We start from the raw sequence: 19,005 nt of genomic DNA, 5'->3' as shown, positions 1-19,005 counted from the left end.
CAGGGGGAAGAGATGGGGACTGGTGCCCACATTTTTGCAGAGCTGACATTTTTGCACCTCTCCCACCCAGCGCACTGCCTGGGAGAGTGGGATGGTGAGACCTTGGCCGTGGGTAATAGTCGGGAGCATCCCAGGCCAAGCCTTGGTCTCTCGGCAGAACTTTGGAGGCTGGACTTCTTGTTGCCAGGGAAACCAGTGTGTTCCCTGGAAAGGAAACCACGGCGCCTTTGGCTGTTAAGACGCCCCCCGCTCCCTCCCCCACCAAAAAAAATGAGTTCCCTCCAAAACTGATTCCCCCAAAACTGTTGAGTCGGCAGCATCTTGCCTCCTCCCTGAGCCTGCTAAAATTATAGAAAATGAAATCTGCCCCGACCTTGTGCTTTTCACCTCTTTTTTAAACATTCCACTGTAGCATGAGGACATGTTTTGTTTTTTCTTATTTATCTTCCTCCCATGCCAGCTGGGGCTCCGAGCCCTTCTCTCCTCTGTTGACTGGAGCCAGAAGGGGAAGGACTTCCACATCTTTTTTTTTTTTTTTTTTTCGTTCAGCTGTCAGCAAAAATAAAACAAGCAGGTTTATATTTGGAAAGCAGAGGGTCTCAGCCACCAGATCACTATGTCCAGGGTAGGTCACAGCCTTGTATCCTCTCATGTGACAAAGGCTTGAAATTTGACCCACAGTTTTGCAGAGAGTGGGGCTTTTGCAGCAGGCCTGTCTTTATTCATATCGACTTTTAAATGCCATTGGAGCATCATGGGGAATTCTCCACTGGCTGGGAAAGGGTGGTTTTAGAAAACAATCCTCTGGAACACTGCTCAAGCAGTCTGACATGGACAGATCTCTATGCAAGGTTGAAGGGAACTTTCACCCCATTTCAGAAACAAGGTACCTGGGCCTTAGCAGGGTTTTGAGATTGGCTAAAGAGTGGAGTTGGGTTTCATAGCCAAGGCCACCCTGTGGGTCAATTCATTAGTAAAGTGAAAGTCATTCAGTCATGTCTGACTCTTTGTGACCCCATGAACCGTAGCCTGCCAGGCTCCCCTGTCCATAGGGATTCTCCAGGCAAGAATACTGGAGTGGGTTGCCATTCCCTTTTCCAGGGGATCTTCCTGACCCAAGGATCAAACCTGGGTCTTTTGCATTGCAGGTGAATTCTTTACGGAGTGAGTCATCTTAGAAACCCAGTTTATAAGGAAACAAAACAATGCAGGAAAGAAAGGAGAGAGAAAGGCGACTAGTGTTCATATCAAGATCCCTGACGTTTCAGGGGAGATGGTAGAGAAGGAAACGGCTGTGAAGAGACCTTGGTCCCAAGCCCAGCATGCCCCACCCCAGGGCTGGGATCTCCCCATCTGAATGGCTGTCTTGGACCTGAAGCCTCTAGAGTCCCTCCCAGGTCTGCCCCACGGTCAGTTCCCAGGACCACTTTGTCTTGGTAATCTGAGCAGTTAATTTTTCACCTAGAAGTGACTCTCTGTTCCGTAAGTAATTTTAAACAAATTCAGTTCCAGTCCCTGCACTTCCGTGGGGGAAAAAAACAAGACCCAGCTGGGTTTTCCACCATCCTCAGCAGACAAGGGTTTGCAAGCAGTTTGTACTCCAGGCTGCGATCCCTCAGAGCCTGGGGCAGCGAGGGTCCTGTGCTGTGTTCAGGAGGACAGCCACGAGGGGCCCAGTGACCCGGCCTCCAATCAGCCAGATGTGTCCCAAAGAACCATCCTGAGAGGGCTCAAGTCCTTTTCAGCCCCATTCTGGGTCTTCTACAGATCTTTCTTGGTGATTCCTAAACCCCTCTGTCAGATCTTGCTATTAGCGTGAGGCTCTCAGAGTGTAGAGTAAACTAATGAATTACAGCATGATTACACAGCACATAATTAACTTTGTAATTAATATGCAACTGCCACTTAAGCTAAAACACTGCTTATAGAGACGTGCAGCAATAGTAAATCACAGGTCAGAAATAGCACTTTGGAATTTTCAAAAGAATGAACGTAAGCAGGGAATCACTTAAGGCAGCAGGGCAAGTTAATTAAAAAGCAGATGAATTGTATGCGTCCTGCTTTATTTCAATACCTTCTCCTTTAAGAAAGACCCCGATGCCATGCTTCCAGGCTGACTGGCCAGGACTGGTCAAAAGGACACTGGGCATGGGTGGCTTTATTTGAAAATAAGTCAGGCCTTGATTGCCCCAACCCAGCCCACCTCCATGTCTTGGTCCTGTCCCCAGCCACACTGCTCCTCCTGGGGGCCTGGCTCTGCCCCTCCACCTTCAGAAAGCTTATGGGGCTGCCGCCAGACCAACTCTAGGCCTTCCACAGTCTGGCCCCCATGGTGGGCATGGCCATCTGGTCAGTTAGTACAGCCTGGCTGCCTTCACCTGGATTCCAGGCTTCTGGAAATCAGGGATTCATCTTACTTTTTTACTGTTATTTGATCTTTCCTTCCCCCAGCCTCCTGCCAGAGCGCTGAAGCTGGAAAATGCCTTAGGGATGGTCTCACCCAGGCCGAATTTCACCAAGGCTAAGAACTGAGGGGCTGAGTTCTACAGTCACCTGGTGAAGTACACTCAGGACTAGGAGGAATCTCTCCCTGCATCCTCTCTTAGTCTCAATTCAGGCTGGGTGGGCCTTTGAAATGAGTTAAACCCAGGTTCCAATCGCAGCAACCCTGCTGGTCCACTGTGTGATCTTAGGCAAGTTGCATAACCTCTCTGGACTTCAGTTTCCTCATTTGTAAAGTCTGAGCAACGATGTCCACCTCCCTGGGTTGGTGTGAGAGTTAGGGGAGTAATGTGTGTGTGGAAGGGCCTGGTGCAGAGGGAGTGCTCACTGTCCCCTGCTGTCCTCAGAGGTTTAGGAAGTACAAGGAGAAGTATATGACATCTCAATCAGCCCCATCCTTTAGAGGCTGAGAAAACAGGCCCAGAGGGCCAACTATGCATCCACGTACCGTGCATGTAACTGGCATGATCGGAACCCCCCAAGACCAGGAGCCCCCTGAGCACAGACGACTCTTATCCACGTTCTCCAACTCTAGCCTGGGCAAAGCAATGCAGAGCTAGCAAAGGGTGGTACCCAGTGGATGGCTGAACTGAAAGGGCTCCAGAAAAGCCTTGAGCTGGGTCATCTGCAAAGAAGCTTTCTCAACCCCAGCCCCTGAATGGTGTGGAGGTGGCTTGGCTTAGGGTCGCGATGCTGGACCTTCAAGTCTGACAGACAGGTTCAAATCCCAGCTGTGCCATTTTCAGATCTTGGGCAAGTTCCTTAATCATTTTCAGTCTTATTTCTCCCCTTCTATAGATGGTGCTAATCATTCTAACTATATCTTTATCATTTGTCATAAAGATAACTCACATGAAACAGCAAATGTGCCTCCCAACACACAGTAGGTACTTAATGATATTGCTCCTCTCTTAATCACAATCACAGAGGAGATTTCTGAGTGGCTGTTGAAGGGCCACACAGGCCAGCGGCCTGGGGCAGGGAACTCTGGCTGCCTGGGCCACCTTGGCCTGTGCCCTCCCTTTAGAGTTCTTAGCTTAGAGGGGGCAGAGGGGGTGCCAGCCTCCCCGGACAACCCAGCCTCTGCCTCAGGCAGCTCAGTTGACCTTCCAACTCTGGCCTTTGCCCTTCCAGAAAGTGAGCTGGGCCTCTCTCCTCCTGACCTAGGCCAGCATTGCTGGGGGTAGGGAGTTGCTGGGCCCGTAGGCAGGTCCTGGCCGGTTGGGTACATCTAAGCTATTAAAAAGCAGAGATATCACTTTGCCAACAAAGGTCTGTAGTGTCAAAGCTATGGTTTCTCCAGTAGTCGTGTACGAATATGAGAGTTGGACCGTAAAGAAGGCTGAGCTCAAAAGAACTGATGCTTTCAAAATGTGGTGCTGGAGAAGACTCTTGAGAGACCCTTGGACAGCAAGGAGATCAAACCAGTCAATCCTAAAGGAAATCTACCCTGAATATTCATTGGAAGGACTGATGCTGAAACTGAAACGCCAATATTTTGGCCACCTGATGTGAAGAGCCAACTCACTGGAAAAGCCCATGATGCTGGGAAAGAGTGAGGGCAGGAGGAAAAGGGGATGACCAAGAGGATGGCATCACTGACTCAATGGACATGAGTTTGAGCAAACTCTGGGAGATAGTGAAAGACAGGGAAGCCTGGCGTGCTGCAGTCCATGCGGGAGCAAAGAGTCAGACATGACTGAGCGGCTGAATAACAAAAGTGATGGTGGCCTCGTGAAGCTGGCCGTAATATTGGATTCAGCATCCAAGGCCCCAGTCCTCCTGGGCAGTAGGTTTCAGATGTTGATGTGAATGCTCCGTGACTTCTCTTCTCGCAGACACTTCAGTTTCTGCTCCCCTACCCTGCCAGGCACCCCTCCCCCAGCCTGCCCATCCTCCTCTGCAGTCTCTTTCCCCGCTGTCCAGCCTCTTCACCCCGCAGTCACTCCTCTTAGTTCGGAATTTGTCAAAGCCAGTTCTGTGGAAAACTAGTCTATGGGATTTTAAAATGTGTTTAGTGAAAAAAGTATTTTGCACTCCAGTCACTTTGGGAAAAGCCAGATGCTCTAAGGCCCTTTATGTGCAAATGTGCTTCCTCCTCACCAAGAGTGGTTGGAATATGCAGCTTCTCCCCAGCCAGTCTTACCAGAGGATCCTTCATCAGGAAGGACCCTTTTCCGCGAAACTCACCAAAGGCAGCCTGATCTGCAATGTCCTGGCCGCTACCCTCCTTTTTCCTCCGGTGCCCCTGCCTCCTCTTGTGACGCCGCCCACATGGACAGACACTGTGTGGGTGTCCAGTGCCACTCTGGGGTGGCAGCGCTCCATTCATCTGCCCCAAAGCGGTGACCCTATCCCTCTGTCCTCTTGAACTTTTCACAACTGGCCTTTGCCTCGAGGACAAATCCCCCCACCCATCATTCTGGCCGGTGGGCACAGGCCCCTGCCTCTGCCACCCATGTCCTCAAAGGCACCTGGCCCTGAGATGCAGGGTGGTTCCCAGAGACACCTGTGTGAGGGTGTGTGGAGGGAGAAAAGTTGAAGGTCTTTAATGTCTAGAGTGGTGGCTTTTAATTCCCCCTCGCCCCCGCAGCGGGTACCAGCTCTTCTCTCTGGCCCTGCTTTCCTCCTGCCTGTGATGGAGATGATAAGACCCACCTGGTCCTGAGCAGAGCCGGGGCCCACGTGCTTGAGGCTGTGCAGAGTGCTTCCTATTCACTAACTCATTTAACGAACTCAGCAGCTTATGAAGTTGGCACCATTGTTATTGCACCCATTTTACACATAGGGAGCCTGAGGCACACGGAGGAGAGCATTTTGCCCCAGGTCACAGAAGCTAGCACATGAAAGAGCCAGGATTTGAACCCAAGCAGCCTGGTGACCTGATCCAGTAAGCTATATTACCCACATAAATGAGGTGATAACAAGGGTTATGCACAGATGTGAGAGCTGGGTCATAAAGAAGGCTGAGCACCTGAGAATTGATACTTCCAAATTGTGGTGCTGGAGAAGACTCTTGAGAGTCCCTTGGACAGTAAGGAGATAAAACCAGTCAATCCTAAAGGAAATTAACCCTGAATATTCATTGGAAGGACTGATGTTGAAACTGAAACTCCAATACTTTGGCCACCTGATGCAAAGGGTTGACTCACTGGAAAAGACCAAATGCTAGAAAGATTGAAGGCAGGAGGAGAAGGGGATGACGGAAGATAATGTGGTTTGGATGGCATCACCGACTCAATGGACATGAGCTTGAGCAAACTCCAGGAGCTGGTGATGTGCAGGGAGGCCTGGTGTGCTGCAGTCCGTGGGGTCACAAAGAGTCAGACAGGACTGAGCGACTGAACAACAACAAGGGTCAATGAGGTTGTGACGCCAGGGCTTTGTAAACTGTAGAGCACTTTGCACAGCCAGAGTGTCAAGTCAGCACTCAGTTTTGGAGCCCCTGGTGTGAATCCCTGTCTCTCAGTAGACACTCAGGAAGCATGTCTTCAGGTTGCTTGTGGGGTACCCAGCTCCTCCCTGAAGGGCTCCAGAGATGAGGCCCCCACTCCCAGCCTGGGTCAGGGTGGCTTAGTCCGAGTCCCTCACACCCAGAGATTCCCTGAGTGCAGATCTGATGACAAGCAGGGTGATGGACACCAGACCCAGCTGACTCACCCCCTTGTACCACAGGCCTTCTGGAAAGAGGCTTGGACGAACAGGGTCAGCATGCCAGCATCAGCCCAGCTGGGATGCCAAAAATCCCCAAGGAGCCGTGGGGACTTCACGGGGCTTCTGCAGAAATAAAATCACAGATGCTTCCCACTGGGAGCAGAGCCCTTGCCGCCATCAGGTTTGGCCTGGCTTGCCACAGTCACCCTGTCCTTCCTCACCCCCTCCTGGAGACCCCCGGGAGCTCCCTGGGGCAGGTCCCTGTCTGAGCTGTCTGGGGCCACAGGTGCGCGCTCGGCAGACACCTGCAGGAGGTGCCTGGATGTGGATGGAGCAGAGAGAGCCGAGACCTTCGGGGCGGCCCGGGCTCCCGAGGCCTGAGTGTGGCCCTGGCCCCACTTCTGACCTGCAGCAGGGGCTCAAGGCTCTGCTGTCTCTCCACCCACACCCCTGCCCTGGGCCTCAGTTTCCTCACCTGTGAACAATGGGTCTGAGCAGATCCCCAGATCCATTCTAGATCTAAGCCATGAGGACTGGTTTTGTGTTGGTTGGTTGGTTGGTTTTTTACCATCTACCACTTTTAAGTCAAATAAATGGCTGCTTTTTGATTCCTCTGTTCCCCATCTCCCTTTTCTTGAGAAATTTTTAAATAAATCTGACAGTTCACAGAAACTCACTAAAAGAGAAGGCATACCCAATTAGTAAAAATAAGAGGCTCAGTAAAAATAAGCCCAGGCTCAGGAGAAACAGCTGCTGTCCTAGACCAGCCCGTATCAGTCCTACATGATGGGGGAGTAATGACGCACCCACCCTGAGCCTTAATTTTTCTCCTCTGCAAAATAGGCTAATACTGCCCACCAGCTGCTGTGAGGCTGTGATTGATGGAAGGTTGCTTGACATGTGGCTGGTTTGCCTGTGTGGTCCAAGCGTGGGCTCTCAGCTCGAGAAGTGCCTGGCTCTGGCTCCCAGTTTAGGGTAAAGAGGACTAAATCGGGGACTGGGAAATCCGCATGCAGGTCGCTGCTAGTGTCTTGACTGGCTGGTGACCCTCAGCTAAGCTTTCCCCACTGCGAGTCTCTGTTTACCCTCCTTTTAAAAATGGACCTGCCCAGAGGTTTTTTTCTCATATGTTGGCGCCAAGTGGTTAAGAATGACTGGGCAGAAGGGTGTGTGGACAGTTGGCTGGGTCGTGTGTGGACCCAGTAGAAGAATGCAGTGACTGGTTAGCCTTGCCTGTCAGGGGTGCAGGAGGTGGGGGCAGCATCCTGACACCGCACGCCTGCATGCTGTTGTGCTTCTTAAGGGCTCATCTAGTTATACTGACTCTCCCTTGGATCTGCTGTTGACCCGCCCCTGTCTGGAGCTCCTGGAGAATGCCAGGTGGGTGGATTTGGAGGCTCAAGAAGCTGGGGTAAGGAAGAGTTGGTGGAGAACACCGTTTTGTCCCTAGAACTGGAGCTGTAGGCATCTGCAGGGCATTTACAGCCTTCTATAGGACACCAGCTGGTAGTCATGGGACCCTGGCTCCACCTCCAACTTCATCCTACCCTATGTCCTCTGAGTTCCTCCAGGGAATTGTTTCCACCTTCCCTATTCCCCACTTCCTGGCATCTGAGCCTTTGGAATCGCAGGCAAGAGCCTTAAGACAAAGCCAGGTCAGGGCCTCCGCGTGAGCACGGCTGTCCTAGGGAAGGCTTGCGGCCCAGACAGCATCAGGGAGAACCGTGACTCCCCTGCTCTGCAGTGACAGTCACCTTTGTCACACGCCGGGTAGCTGGGGCCAGGGAAGGAGATGCCGAGGAAGCCTGCCACGTTCCCGTGGAGAGCGTGATGCAGTGAGGCCTCATGGGCTGTGTAACCAGCCTGGGGTTCAAGTCCTAGCACTGCCACTTCTCAGTAGTGTGACCTTGGGCGAGTCATTTCACCTCCCTGGGCCTCAGTTTCTCCATCTACAGTACGGTAATAATAATCGGAACAGCACAGTGGAGTTCTGGGGCTTAAAGTGAGCTGATAGACGTAGAGAACCTAGTGTCTGGCACATATAGGTTCAATTTGTTGCCGTTTAGTCGCTAAGTGGTGTCTGAGTCTTTTGCCACCCCGTGGACTATAGCCCTTGCTCTGTTTCTCTTTCCATTTAGAAGAAACAAAAAGCAGAGGTGTCATAGCCTTGGGGATGAGAGAAAACCCAGCAACATTATCCAGGACTAAAGCTGGCCCTCCTTCACCTTTTGGGAGAGAAACTGTCAGTGAAAGTTCACTGCGAGGTCATGGACTTGGAGTGTGGCCAGAGGGTGGCGGGAGGTTTTGACCCGAGGGTATGACCTGGGCCTGCTAAGCCATCATGTGCCCCAGGGAGATGAGCACACGTGGGTGCAGCTGGGATTCCCAGGACAGTGTGGGCTGGGACCGTGGGCTGGCACCTTTGTCAGAGCGACATTGACACGTGTTCTCCCAAGTCAGCCATCCTCTCCTCTGGATTAGCTCTTGTGTCCCGGAACAGGTTGTTGGGTGTGCACACCTGCTCTCAGGAGTGGCCCCTCTGAAACACCCAGGGTGTACATTGTGTTGTCCCACTAACCGCCACTGACAGTGGGGGTTCCTGTAGGGGAAGGTGGGTGCTGGGAGACTGGGTCATCAAGAGAAGTGGGTCCACCCTTCCAGCAACCGTGCCAAGTCGGAGCGTCTGAACTCTGTGGCCAGGAGGTATGCAGCTTTGTCCAGTCCTGGCATAAGGGGCACTCCCCAATTAAGGAGGGGTCCTGCATTTGGAAGAGACTGTTGTCCAAATCAGGATTTCCCTTTTCAGAACAATGTGCCCTGCGTGACTTCACTTACTCAACTCCTCCGCTCAGTGGGAAGGGAGGGGATACACCTTCCTGTTTGAGAGATGAAGGCTTGGGGAGATAAAGGGCCCTCCCACAGCCTCCCTGCCAAGAAGGTCTAGCTCTCAGGGCCCACCCATACCCAGGGACCCCACCTAGAGCAAGGCTACAAGCTGGCCCCAGGGTCTGCTCCAGCTGCCTGGCCAAGCGTGAGAAGCAGCTGGTCCCGGGCAGCTGCCTAGAGCTGCCTCTTCCCTCTCTCCACTCGTGTCTGTTCCTCTGCCCTCCTTCCTGACTTCCCTGGGCCAGGGCACACAGTCACCCCGACTATGTTTGCTTCACCATCACCCTCTTCCTCTGCCTCCAAGCAGCATGCCTGGAGACCTGCTACGCCTCTCTGAGCGCCTTTACTTTTAAGATGAGGAAGGCATCCAACTGTATCAGTGCTTTCTTAACCTCCGTCTCTTTCATACCATTTATATTCTGTTTAAAATGGTCCTTTAATCCTTCTAGGTTTGCCATCCCTCCCTTATTTAACCCTATCCCAAATAATAATATCCATAGGCTCACCAGTGATCACTGTTCTAGTCCAAATACTTCAGTATGAAAATGTAAAATCTTTGCCCATGGACCATCTAAAATCATCTTTGTTCCACCTGTGGTACATGTATCACTCTCTGGGAGCCCCAGATGCTTATCAGAGTCTCCCTCAATCCTAAGATCCTCTGATTAGGACTGAGTCATTGGGTTTTCAGCAAGAGCTGAAAACCCATCCATCCATCCATCTAATGAGCATTGCTCAGCACCCACTGAGTACCAGGCCTTAGGCTAGGCCAGACTCTAGGAATCCATAACTGGAAGACATCTCAATTGATGAGGGAGCCAGATGCAAAGACATCTCACTCATCTGGTACCACCAAATTGGGGGTTCGTGACAGGGCACCAAGGACATAGAAGTGAGTGGCTCCACTGGGGGAAACCAACCAAGAGGGTGACCACCGAACCAGGCCTTGATGGATGAAGGGGGCCAGGCATTGTGGGCTGAGGCACAGAGGCAAAGACCTAGAGGTGTGATCTTCAGAACATGGTCCCAGAGGTGAGCAGCAGCCCCACGTGGAGGATATGGGATCAGCGGGGAGTAGTGGGAGGTGGGGGCCAGACAGCGGAGGACCTAGGCTGACACTGTCACTCAGAGGTCACTGCTGAATCCAGGGCCCACAACATCCACCCCTCTTGGAGTCTGAGAGCTGGTAAAGGGGCCAGCCAAGATGCGTCCCCTGGAACCCCAGGTCTCCCACCACGCTGAGCAGCAGGCGCATCCCAAGCTCCCTGCCATGACGATGTCTTGGAATGCAGCCTCTGCTCTGCAGACCGTGGGTACAGCGCCCCCACCCCTGCTGCCAGCACCACTCGTCCCGGGGGACCTGAGCTGCAGATGTGCATGGTGATTGAATCGTTTCTGCACACCACTGCTCACACAGCTCCCCTGGGGACCTGGCACTTGCCTGTGCAAGCTGTCAGGAGATGTGTGTGCTCCGTGCATCTGGGTCAGCACTCAAGTATGTGCATGCACCTATACATAAGTGTGCAAAGGGGGTACATAAGCATGTGGGTGTGCACATACAGATGCAGAAGCCTCTTGGCTGAGTTCATGTTTGTTAAATGTACCAGTTAACTTGTTGGCCTCAAAAGGGGAAAATAAAACACCCTGACGTTAGTACCCCTGATACCAGTCCTAGGGAGCTGCCTCCAATGTTCCAGGGCCCCGCTTTCCATGGAGCAGGTTAAAGCAACTCACTCTCTATTTCTAAGGAGGAGCCTATGATGGCCATGTGCCTCCTCCAACATTTTAGACCAGGTGAGACTCTGCCAGGGAGCCAGGTGGCCCAGGTCTCTCCTTAGGCCCAGAAAGGTGGGTTCCAGTCCCACTCATCCTTTTTCCCCTCTGTCCATCCCTTCTCTCCACCCCTGCCTACCATCCCGCGAGGACCACATGGTCCCCGAGCACCCTTTCCACTCACCACAGTCTACTCTCCGAGCCGCCCTACTTGCCTGAGGGCAGCAAGCTTTCCTTCAGCACATCTTCTGTGCTGAACTCCCCTGAGGCTGGGCTCACCCGAACTCCCCCGCTTGTGGTGAGTTGTGCCAAATGGAAGCTTGGCCCTTTCAAGCACTCCCCTGTGAGTTGCGAAGCCAACCCAGATGTCACCATTGGAAAACCTACCTACATGCGATTAAGTCAAGTCGAGCATTAGCTTCAAGGAAAAGCGTGTCACAGAGAAAGGGGAAGCATTTGAGGTCTGAGGTGACCCTGGAACAGTGACCACCCCCCCCTTCCAGAGTTTCCTGGGCCAGCAGGCTCCCCGCAGGCCTGCCTTGAGACAGGCTTTGCAATTCGAGTCAAGCCATCTTACACTTGTTGAGATGGCGTTTTCCAAACAGCTGGAGCTCCTGACACCAAAATCCTAAGATGTTGAGTTTGAAGAGCTGCCAGCAGCCCGCTAGGCTTCGTTTTTCAGATGGGAAAACCAAGGAGGGTGGCAGAGCTGGGCTGCCTCCAGGCCCCCACACTGACTAGCCTTGCATCTCCTGCAGGCTGGTGGCTGCTCAGACCAGGACAGAGGGCCAGGCACCCCAAGGGGTGGACCACCTGAGCCCACTCTCCATTCGGAGGCAAACATGGCAGGAAGGGCCGAGGCCATGGGTGCACCCAGGGCCTGGCCACCAGTGATCTCCAGTTGGGAGGGAGCCTGGCCGCAGTGGGCGCTGGAGTTACAGCCGCCACGGAGGATTTGTAGCGACTTGTAAAGGCTTAGAGATGTCCAAGCTGGAAGGAGGGAGGCAGCAGCCAAGCCCAGCAGCGCTCCTGTGGTGGAGGGCGACCTCTGCTGGCCGCTGAGCGCTCCCACTTTCCCTCACCAGCTAGCATGCACGGAGGCCAGCGGCACTGGGATGGCCTTGGAAGCAAGTGGATGGGTGTGGACAGGTTCCAGGGGAACATCTTTTTGGGCTCAGGCACAGTCTTGGGTGGGGACTTCCAGGAGGATCTGACCTTCAGTCTTGGAGGATTGGAAAGAACATGCCTGTGATTAAAAAAGCAGAAGGTTTGAATCAGCCCAACACCGTCCCAGTTGTGTGACCCTGGGAAAGTCACTTCACCTCTCTGAACCTTTTAGGATTAAATGAATTAGCAATACACAAGGCCTGGCCTAGTGCCTGAACACAGCAGGTGCAGAACTAATGGAAAATCTCACACTGCCCCTCAGGGAGCCACCATTTTCATGCCTCCTTCAGCACCCCCTCTTCTCTTCATGTCTGTGATCTTTAGCCTTCTAGGCCTTGACCCTTTTTCTTCCAGGGGCCGGAACCACCAGCCCATCCATTCTGGGTGTTAATAGCCCCAATTTTCCACTGATCTTGGTGGTTTAGAAGTGTCACCTCACCTGTGAGTTTCTCCTTAATCAACTAGACATTTTGTTCTTTTATAGATGGAGACATACACGACTTGCAGTTGTCCCTGTGATATGTGATGTCTCTCCTGTAAACCCTCTGGGTCTCGCGGGTGTCCCAGGCCCAGCCGTTCATGTCTTGGTTCCTACAGCATGGAGCCCTGGTCTGGGAGTAAAGCCCCCTGGGATCTAGATCCAGCCCAGAGGTGCTGTGTGACCTCAGACACTCCACCTGTGGGCCTCAGGCCCCCAAGAATAAAACCAGCTGAACTTGAGGTGGTGGAAGAACTCAAGGCACCTTTGGTCAATGATATTCTGAGCATCTTTGAATCCAGGAGCTATCTCAGATCAGATAGGCCTCCAGATAGGATAGCGCATGAGTCAGTGTAGAGACAGACCCGAATTTGGACAGTCTGTCTCCCCTTTATTGTTTGGTTTCCTCAGGGGAAACCTGTGGCCCCCTGCTTGTAACTCAACAGGAAAGGACAACCTCTGGCCCCCAGGTGGCTGTCTTGATGGGTTTGGTGCCTGCCTGGGGCTTCCTTGGGTGGGCTGAGCCCCCACCCCACGCCCAGGCCCCAGAAATGATCTGTCAGTCATTCTACAGGCATTTATCAAGGACCCGCTAGGTCACTGACCCTATAGACAAAATGCTGTGCCCATCCTGGGAAAAGTTCCTACCTAGGGACTGTCGCGAGACCACCTAAAGTGAAAGTGAAGTCGCTCAGTTGTATCCGACTCTCTGTGACCCCATGGACTGTAGCCTACGGGGCTCCTCTGTCCATGGGATTTTCCAGGCAAGAATACTGGAGTGGGTTGCCATTTCCTTCTCCAGGAGATCTTCCTGACCCAGGGACTGAACCCGGGTCTCCCACATTGTAGGCAGACGCTTTACCGTCTGAGATCCCTCACCAAATTTCCGCAGTTCAAATTTCTAACCCCCTGGGCAGTTATCTTCATCAACAGCACCCCCTGCTGGCCACATGGGCCAGCGCAGGCCCTTTGTCCTGGTTGGCTACTGCCTGTGGGCAGGGGGTTGAGGTCTGCACAGGCCTGGGGTTTCTTTGACTTTCCTTCAGGCTCCTCCTTTTTAATGAGGTCCTTTGGCTCAGTGCCCCTGCCCTGCTCGCTGTGGAAACAGCCGTCTGTAATTGGGACCCTGGCAACCAGTGTTTGCTCGTGCCCTGGGTGGGGGCTGGAAAGGCCCAGTTCTTCGTGTACCATGTGGTGCTTGAGAGACCACCTTCAAGCCTCAGTTTACACATCTGTAAAGTGAGGATATAGTAACCATGTCTTTGTCTAGTGCCCGGACCAGCATAAGAAGAGTTCAACAAATAGTCATATAAAAGGTGACGTGGAGTAGATATAGGCATGGACCAAGAGTTCCATGAGCTCAAGAAAATGATTTCATTTTCACCTCACCATGTTCCATAGAGTTAGCACAGTATAAGATGTTGACAAGTATTTACTGGGTGAGTTGGAAGTATGCAAGGATGGACAAGTGGAGAATAAAGATGGATGGATGGATGGATGGATGGATGGATGGACAAGACAATGGATAAGTGATGGAGAAGTTGTATATCTGGGTGTGTAAATGTGCGATAGGTGGTGTGATAGGAAGGACACTGGCAGAGTGAGGGTAGAAGAAATCAATGTGGGGATGCTGCCCCCACTTTTACATTTTTGCTGGAGAGCTACAAGATAAGATGAACCCAGCAAGCACTGATCAAAGTACAGATGCCCAAATGACCCAGAAACTCCACTTCCAAGAGTGTGTTCTCTAGATTAATTCACACATGATGATGTGGCTGATATAAAAGGTGATCTTCTGGCACTGTTTGCAATGAAGAGATCTGGGGATAGCTCAGGCCTCATCTCTGGCAAGTGTGAACCCCTGGAGCAGAAGGGCCTTGCCTAGGGCCCCAGGCCTTAGAACAGCACCTGGCAGGGCTGGACATTCAGATGCCACTTGGATAAATGATTCATCAGTGCCTGGGAATGCTGTGCAGCCATTAAAAAATGAAAAGGCTCTTTATGTCTTGATGTGGAATACACTTTGAGATATCATTAAGAGGAAAATAGCAAGGTCCGGAGAGTGTGTGCAGAATGCTATCATTTTATGTTTTGTAAGGGGTGGCAGAGGATAGTACACGTAGATATTTGCTTCTCTGAGTCCTTCAGAGGGAGACAGATGACAATAGTTGTCTCTGGAAGGGCCCCTGGGGGCAGGGAACCAGAACAGCATGACATTGGACACCTGTGATTTTTGAACCACGCCAACGAGTCGCCTTTTCAAGCACAAATGGAACAATAAGAAGTGCTTGAGGAGAGCTGTGCAGTGAAGAGCTCCTTGGAAGAGGAACAGGGCCTCTTCCCAAGGCTGTGGTCAGGCAGACTGCTGGCTTCCTAAACCAGGGTTGGGGCAGAGAGACAGGACATGGGAGCAGACGGGCAGACACACAGTCCAAGCCTCCACTTGCCATGGGAGATCTCAGACCTCAGTTTCCTCATCTGTAAAATGGAGATGATTCTAATCTTACAGAGCAGGCGTGAGGAGTTGAGGAGAGAATGCAAGGGCCCAGTACACAGCAAGTGCTTGGTGGATGGGACGTTTGGTGACATGGCCAGAGATGAAAGGCCTTCAGGGGGCAGGTTCTGGGAGAGCAGAGAAGGCCAGGGGTGGGGGAACCTCTGCTGAGTCCCCTGTGTCTGAGCCATGTGTCTGCAGCCAGAAATGCCCTGGGGTTGTGGGAGGACAAACAGCCAATGAGGAGCAGACTTCTGCTTTGGCCTGGGAACCTGGACTCCTGAGCAGTGGGAGGGCCAGAGTTAAACCTCTCTGCATCTGTCTGCCTCTCCTCCATCTCTGCCTTCACGCTCGTGGCCTTCCTGGAGAGGCCTGGAGACTCCATAGGCTTTGCGGAACTGAGGGGACCTTGTCACACACTTGCTCGCCTGCCCCAGGCCCAGCATCTTTCAGGAAGAGTGAGCCTGCTGAGTGGGACAGCCCTGTGCCCCAACCACTCAGCCAGGAACTGGCAGTCAGGGTCCCGGGGCCCGATTCGGGCTCCCTGTGCCACCCCGGGTAACTCCCTTCCTCTCCCTGAGCCTCGGTCTCCTTGTTTGGAAAAGGGAAGTGGTGCTGATGGCTACCCTCTTTCTTTCCTGGGAGAGCAAAGGGGAAACATGAAATTGTGATTTGTAAACTCCAAGGCATGGGAGATGCAGGGAGGGCACCCATGGCAGGATTGCTGCCTTAAACAACACTTGCTGCTGTCAGAGTTGTCACATGGGGAGATCTCTGTGCACACGTGCACACACAGCCCAGAAAGCAGGCTAAGTCCTGTACCGAGAACCTGAAGATGGGACTGCCATTGCTGCCACCACCACCCAACACACGTGTGTGTAGACATGAGTGGTGGTCATACCTGCCCAGTGCTCACATGAGCCACCCACGAAGAAACCCAGGAACACCTCCTGCCCTTAACCCAGCGCTGAGCCTAGAGAAGGGCTGGGGAGCCATGGGCCTAGTTCCTCCTCCCGGCCCAGGGCTGCCCCGGGGCAGAGGCCAGCACGCCTGTGTGGGGAGGTGAGGGTGGCTTGAGGCCAGCGGGCCTGGCACAGCCCCGGTGACACACACTGTCCTCTGTCTTCACAGGCTGGACAACGTTCATGGCTCTCGGGTAGAGCCCAGCGAAACGGCCAGAATGAATTCTATGGACAGGCACATCCAACAGACCAACGACCGACTGCAGTGCATCAAGCAGGTGGGTGTGCAGCCGGGCTCCCGCCGCCACCTCTGCCAGCCTGGCCGCTGGCAAGGGCAGAGCAGGTGAGGCGGGCAGAGCAGAGGGGGTGCTGGTGTCATAAGCACCTGAGATGCGGGGTGGAGGTCCCCGACCGCCCACCTCGTGAGAACTGGCATGGACCGGTCTCACATTAGAATCACTCCACTGGGTTCACATGCCAGCTCGGCCTCATGCCTTCCCTGCCCTTCCCGGCTGTGTGACTTTGAACCAGTGTCATGCCCTCTCTGGGCTCTGCTGGGCTCTCTGGGTTGTTGTGAGGATGCAGTGAAGTGCCTAATGTCCCTCCCAGACCCAAGCTCCCCACCTCTCTGCTCTAGTGGTTCTTTGTAAAGAATTAGAAAAGGAAAGGTCTTGGGAAATCAATCATCTTACAGAAAAAGAAACCGAGGCACGGAAGGGGGAAGAGAGCTGTCGCCTGAAGTCACAGAGGGCAGCCCCACTGGTGCAGGGAGGGCCTCGTCCCCGCCGGTGCAAGTTCTGCCTCCTGCCTATGCTCACACCAAGCTTAAGAGGCGATTTGCCTGCCAGGGCTTCCCAGGTGATGCTAGTGGTGAAGAACCCACCTCCTGATGCAGGAGACAAAAGAGACAGGGGTTTGATCCCTGGGGCAGGAAGATCCCCTGGAAGAGGGCATGGCAGCCCACTCCAATATTCTTGCCTGGAGAATCCCATGGACAGAAGAGCGTGGCGGGCTACAGTCCATGCGGTCCCACAGAGTCGGACACGACTACAGCGACTTAGCATGCACACGCGCTCTCTGTCTGGATTGTTCAGACACAGGGAACCCTTCACAGTGGGCTCTGAATCCCCACTTTAAGAAGCCTGGTTGAGCCTGGGCAGGCAGGCGCCCCCCAGTGGTGATAAGGAGTGATGCGCCCTCCCTCTGGGCTCAGCCTCCCTGAAGCCAAAGGCAGCATGTCCATGCACAGACTCTGGTGGTATTTTACTCCAGGAAAGAGGAGATAGAGCGAAGGAGTAGAGGCTTTGACATCAAACAGACCCGGGCCCAAATCCTCACTCCTCCATGCACCCACAGTGTGACTGCTGAGGTCAGGCCTGGCCCTCTGTTTCTCTGAGCCTCAGTTTGCCCTGTCAAGCAGGTCCAGTAAGGCCATCCTCGTAGGATGCTCTGAGGACATTATGGGTGGAGTGTGTAGCCTGGCCTGGTAGCAGATCATCTGCTAATTGAGGAGGGGGGCGTTGTCATTGGTGTCTCAGTGACAGGGCATGTCTTAGGGGAGGGGAGTGCTGGGGTGAGGCCCCTGGCTTAGGTGGGCTTAGCTGGCAGTTTAGGGAGCCAGTGTAGGCCTCCGGCCTCAGGACCCCCCAGGGGAGGCGAGGGCAGAGCTCACAGCCCCACCCCACCCTGCCTGCCCTCCCAGATCCCCAGGGCCCAGTGAAGCTGAGTCTAGTCAGCGGGAATGAGGGATATGTGTCCTCTCATTAGCATCAAGCAGAGCAATCGCGGAAGCCTGGGCCCTGGGTCTGTGGAGAGGAAATTGAAGACGACTTGTTACAGATTGAACTCAGTCGAACAGCTCTCCCAAACGCCAATTATGCCTCTGTTCACGGTCACAGAATAGAAACCAGACGATGGGCTCCTCCTCCCCTGCCCGTCCCTTCTCCTCCTTCTCCTCCTCCTCTAGGCTCCGTGGGGCTGTCTCCCAGCTCTGCCTTTGACCCAGTTTCTCCCGCCCAGGAGGGATCAGCTGTCAGTGGCTCCACCCCCAGTAATACAGTCATGCCCCTGTGCCTGAGCCCTCTGTGTGCTGCTGGGCAAACAGCTCCCCCTACAACCTACTCACAACTTGACTTTTCTCCCTGCATCTGATTCTCTGCAAGAATCAGGGAGCCCTTTACTCCCTGGACCACCCAGGGGTCCAGCGGGGGCCGGAGTCTACCCAGGAGCAGCCTCTCCAAGCATGGCACATGGGCTCAGATTCACCAGTCAGTAAGCCTGAGCCCCCCTTCCACCACTCGCTGGTTTCCTGACCTTGATTAAGTTGCCACTTCATCACCCATCGTCTGTAAATGGGCATCGTGATGGCAGCCCAGCCATTGGGTCCTGGAGCTGCTTAAAGGCCAGGGATCGCCTCCACTGTCCTCGCCTGACCCACCCCACACGCACGTGTCTGCGCGCACACACACACTCACACACACACACACACACACACAGCTCTGTGCTTGGGCCAGACTCTGGCTCATCTGTGAGGGTGAGCAGGCTGTCCAGATGCCCCTGGGCCATCCAGAGCTCCCTGCGTCCTCCACGCTGCTCCCACATCTCCAGTCAGACACAGCTCAGCCCTGATGTCTGTCTGCTCCTCAGCAGCCGCAGAGGGCAGCCGTGGTGACTGAAGACTGCTGAGTCTCAGACATCCCATAGACTGATCAGAAGAGAAGGGTCTGCGTGTTCTGAGGATGATGCATGTATTGGCTGTGCCTGCCTCTGGCTGGTGGAGCTATGGCTCCCATCAGAGCCTCAGGGCCTCTGACTCTCCAGCCTGCCTGACTTACAGTGCAGCCCCCCGTCCACCCGCCCAGGTTCTCACCACTGCCGGCACATGGCCAGCCCCCGAGCACCCAGCTGTCTGTCCGTCTTCCCTCCAGACCTCTGGCTCAGCTGCCTGTCTGCTTTCTCAGCTTCAGGTACTTGGAGAACCGGTGCCCTCTCTAGGACATGCCCTAAATTGTCCCCACAGGCACATCTGGGCTCCACATGCAAAGCTGTGCCAATCAACTAATTCCTACACAGCAGCCTCCCTGAACCTC

The 19,005-nt window shown here is 53.7% G+C and overlaps 1 protein-coding gene across 4 annotated transcripts in view; it reads left to right on the top strand.

Moving 5' to 3' along the window:
- ZMIZ1 (zinc finger MIZ-type containing 1) overlaps positions 1-19,005 on the top strand; it is a 171,653-nt gene that overhangs the window by 43,757 nt on the left and 108,891 nt on the right. For all 4 annotated transcript variants that reach the window (XM_043476403.1, XM_043476404.1, XM_043476405.1 and 1 more), the window contains exon 2: positions 16,086-16,194. In XM_043476403.1, the coding sequence (XP_043332338.1) occupies positions 16,135-16,194 (60 nt within the window). In that variant the 5' untranslated portion in view covers positions 16,086-16,134. The remainder of the gene's footprint in view (positions 1-16,085; positions 16,195-19,005) is intronic.

Source organism: Cervus canadensis, chromosome 8 (genome assembly GCF_019320065.1).
Source record: "Cervus canadensis isolate Bull #8, Minnesota chromosome 8, ASM1932006v1, whole genome shotgun sequence".
NCBI lineage: Eukaryota > Metazoa > Chordata > Mammalia > Artiodactyla > Cervidae > Cervus > Cervus canadensis.
Note: the sequence above shows the minus strand (reverse complement) of the source record. Positions and strands in the feature narration are given on the sequence as shown.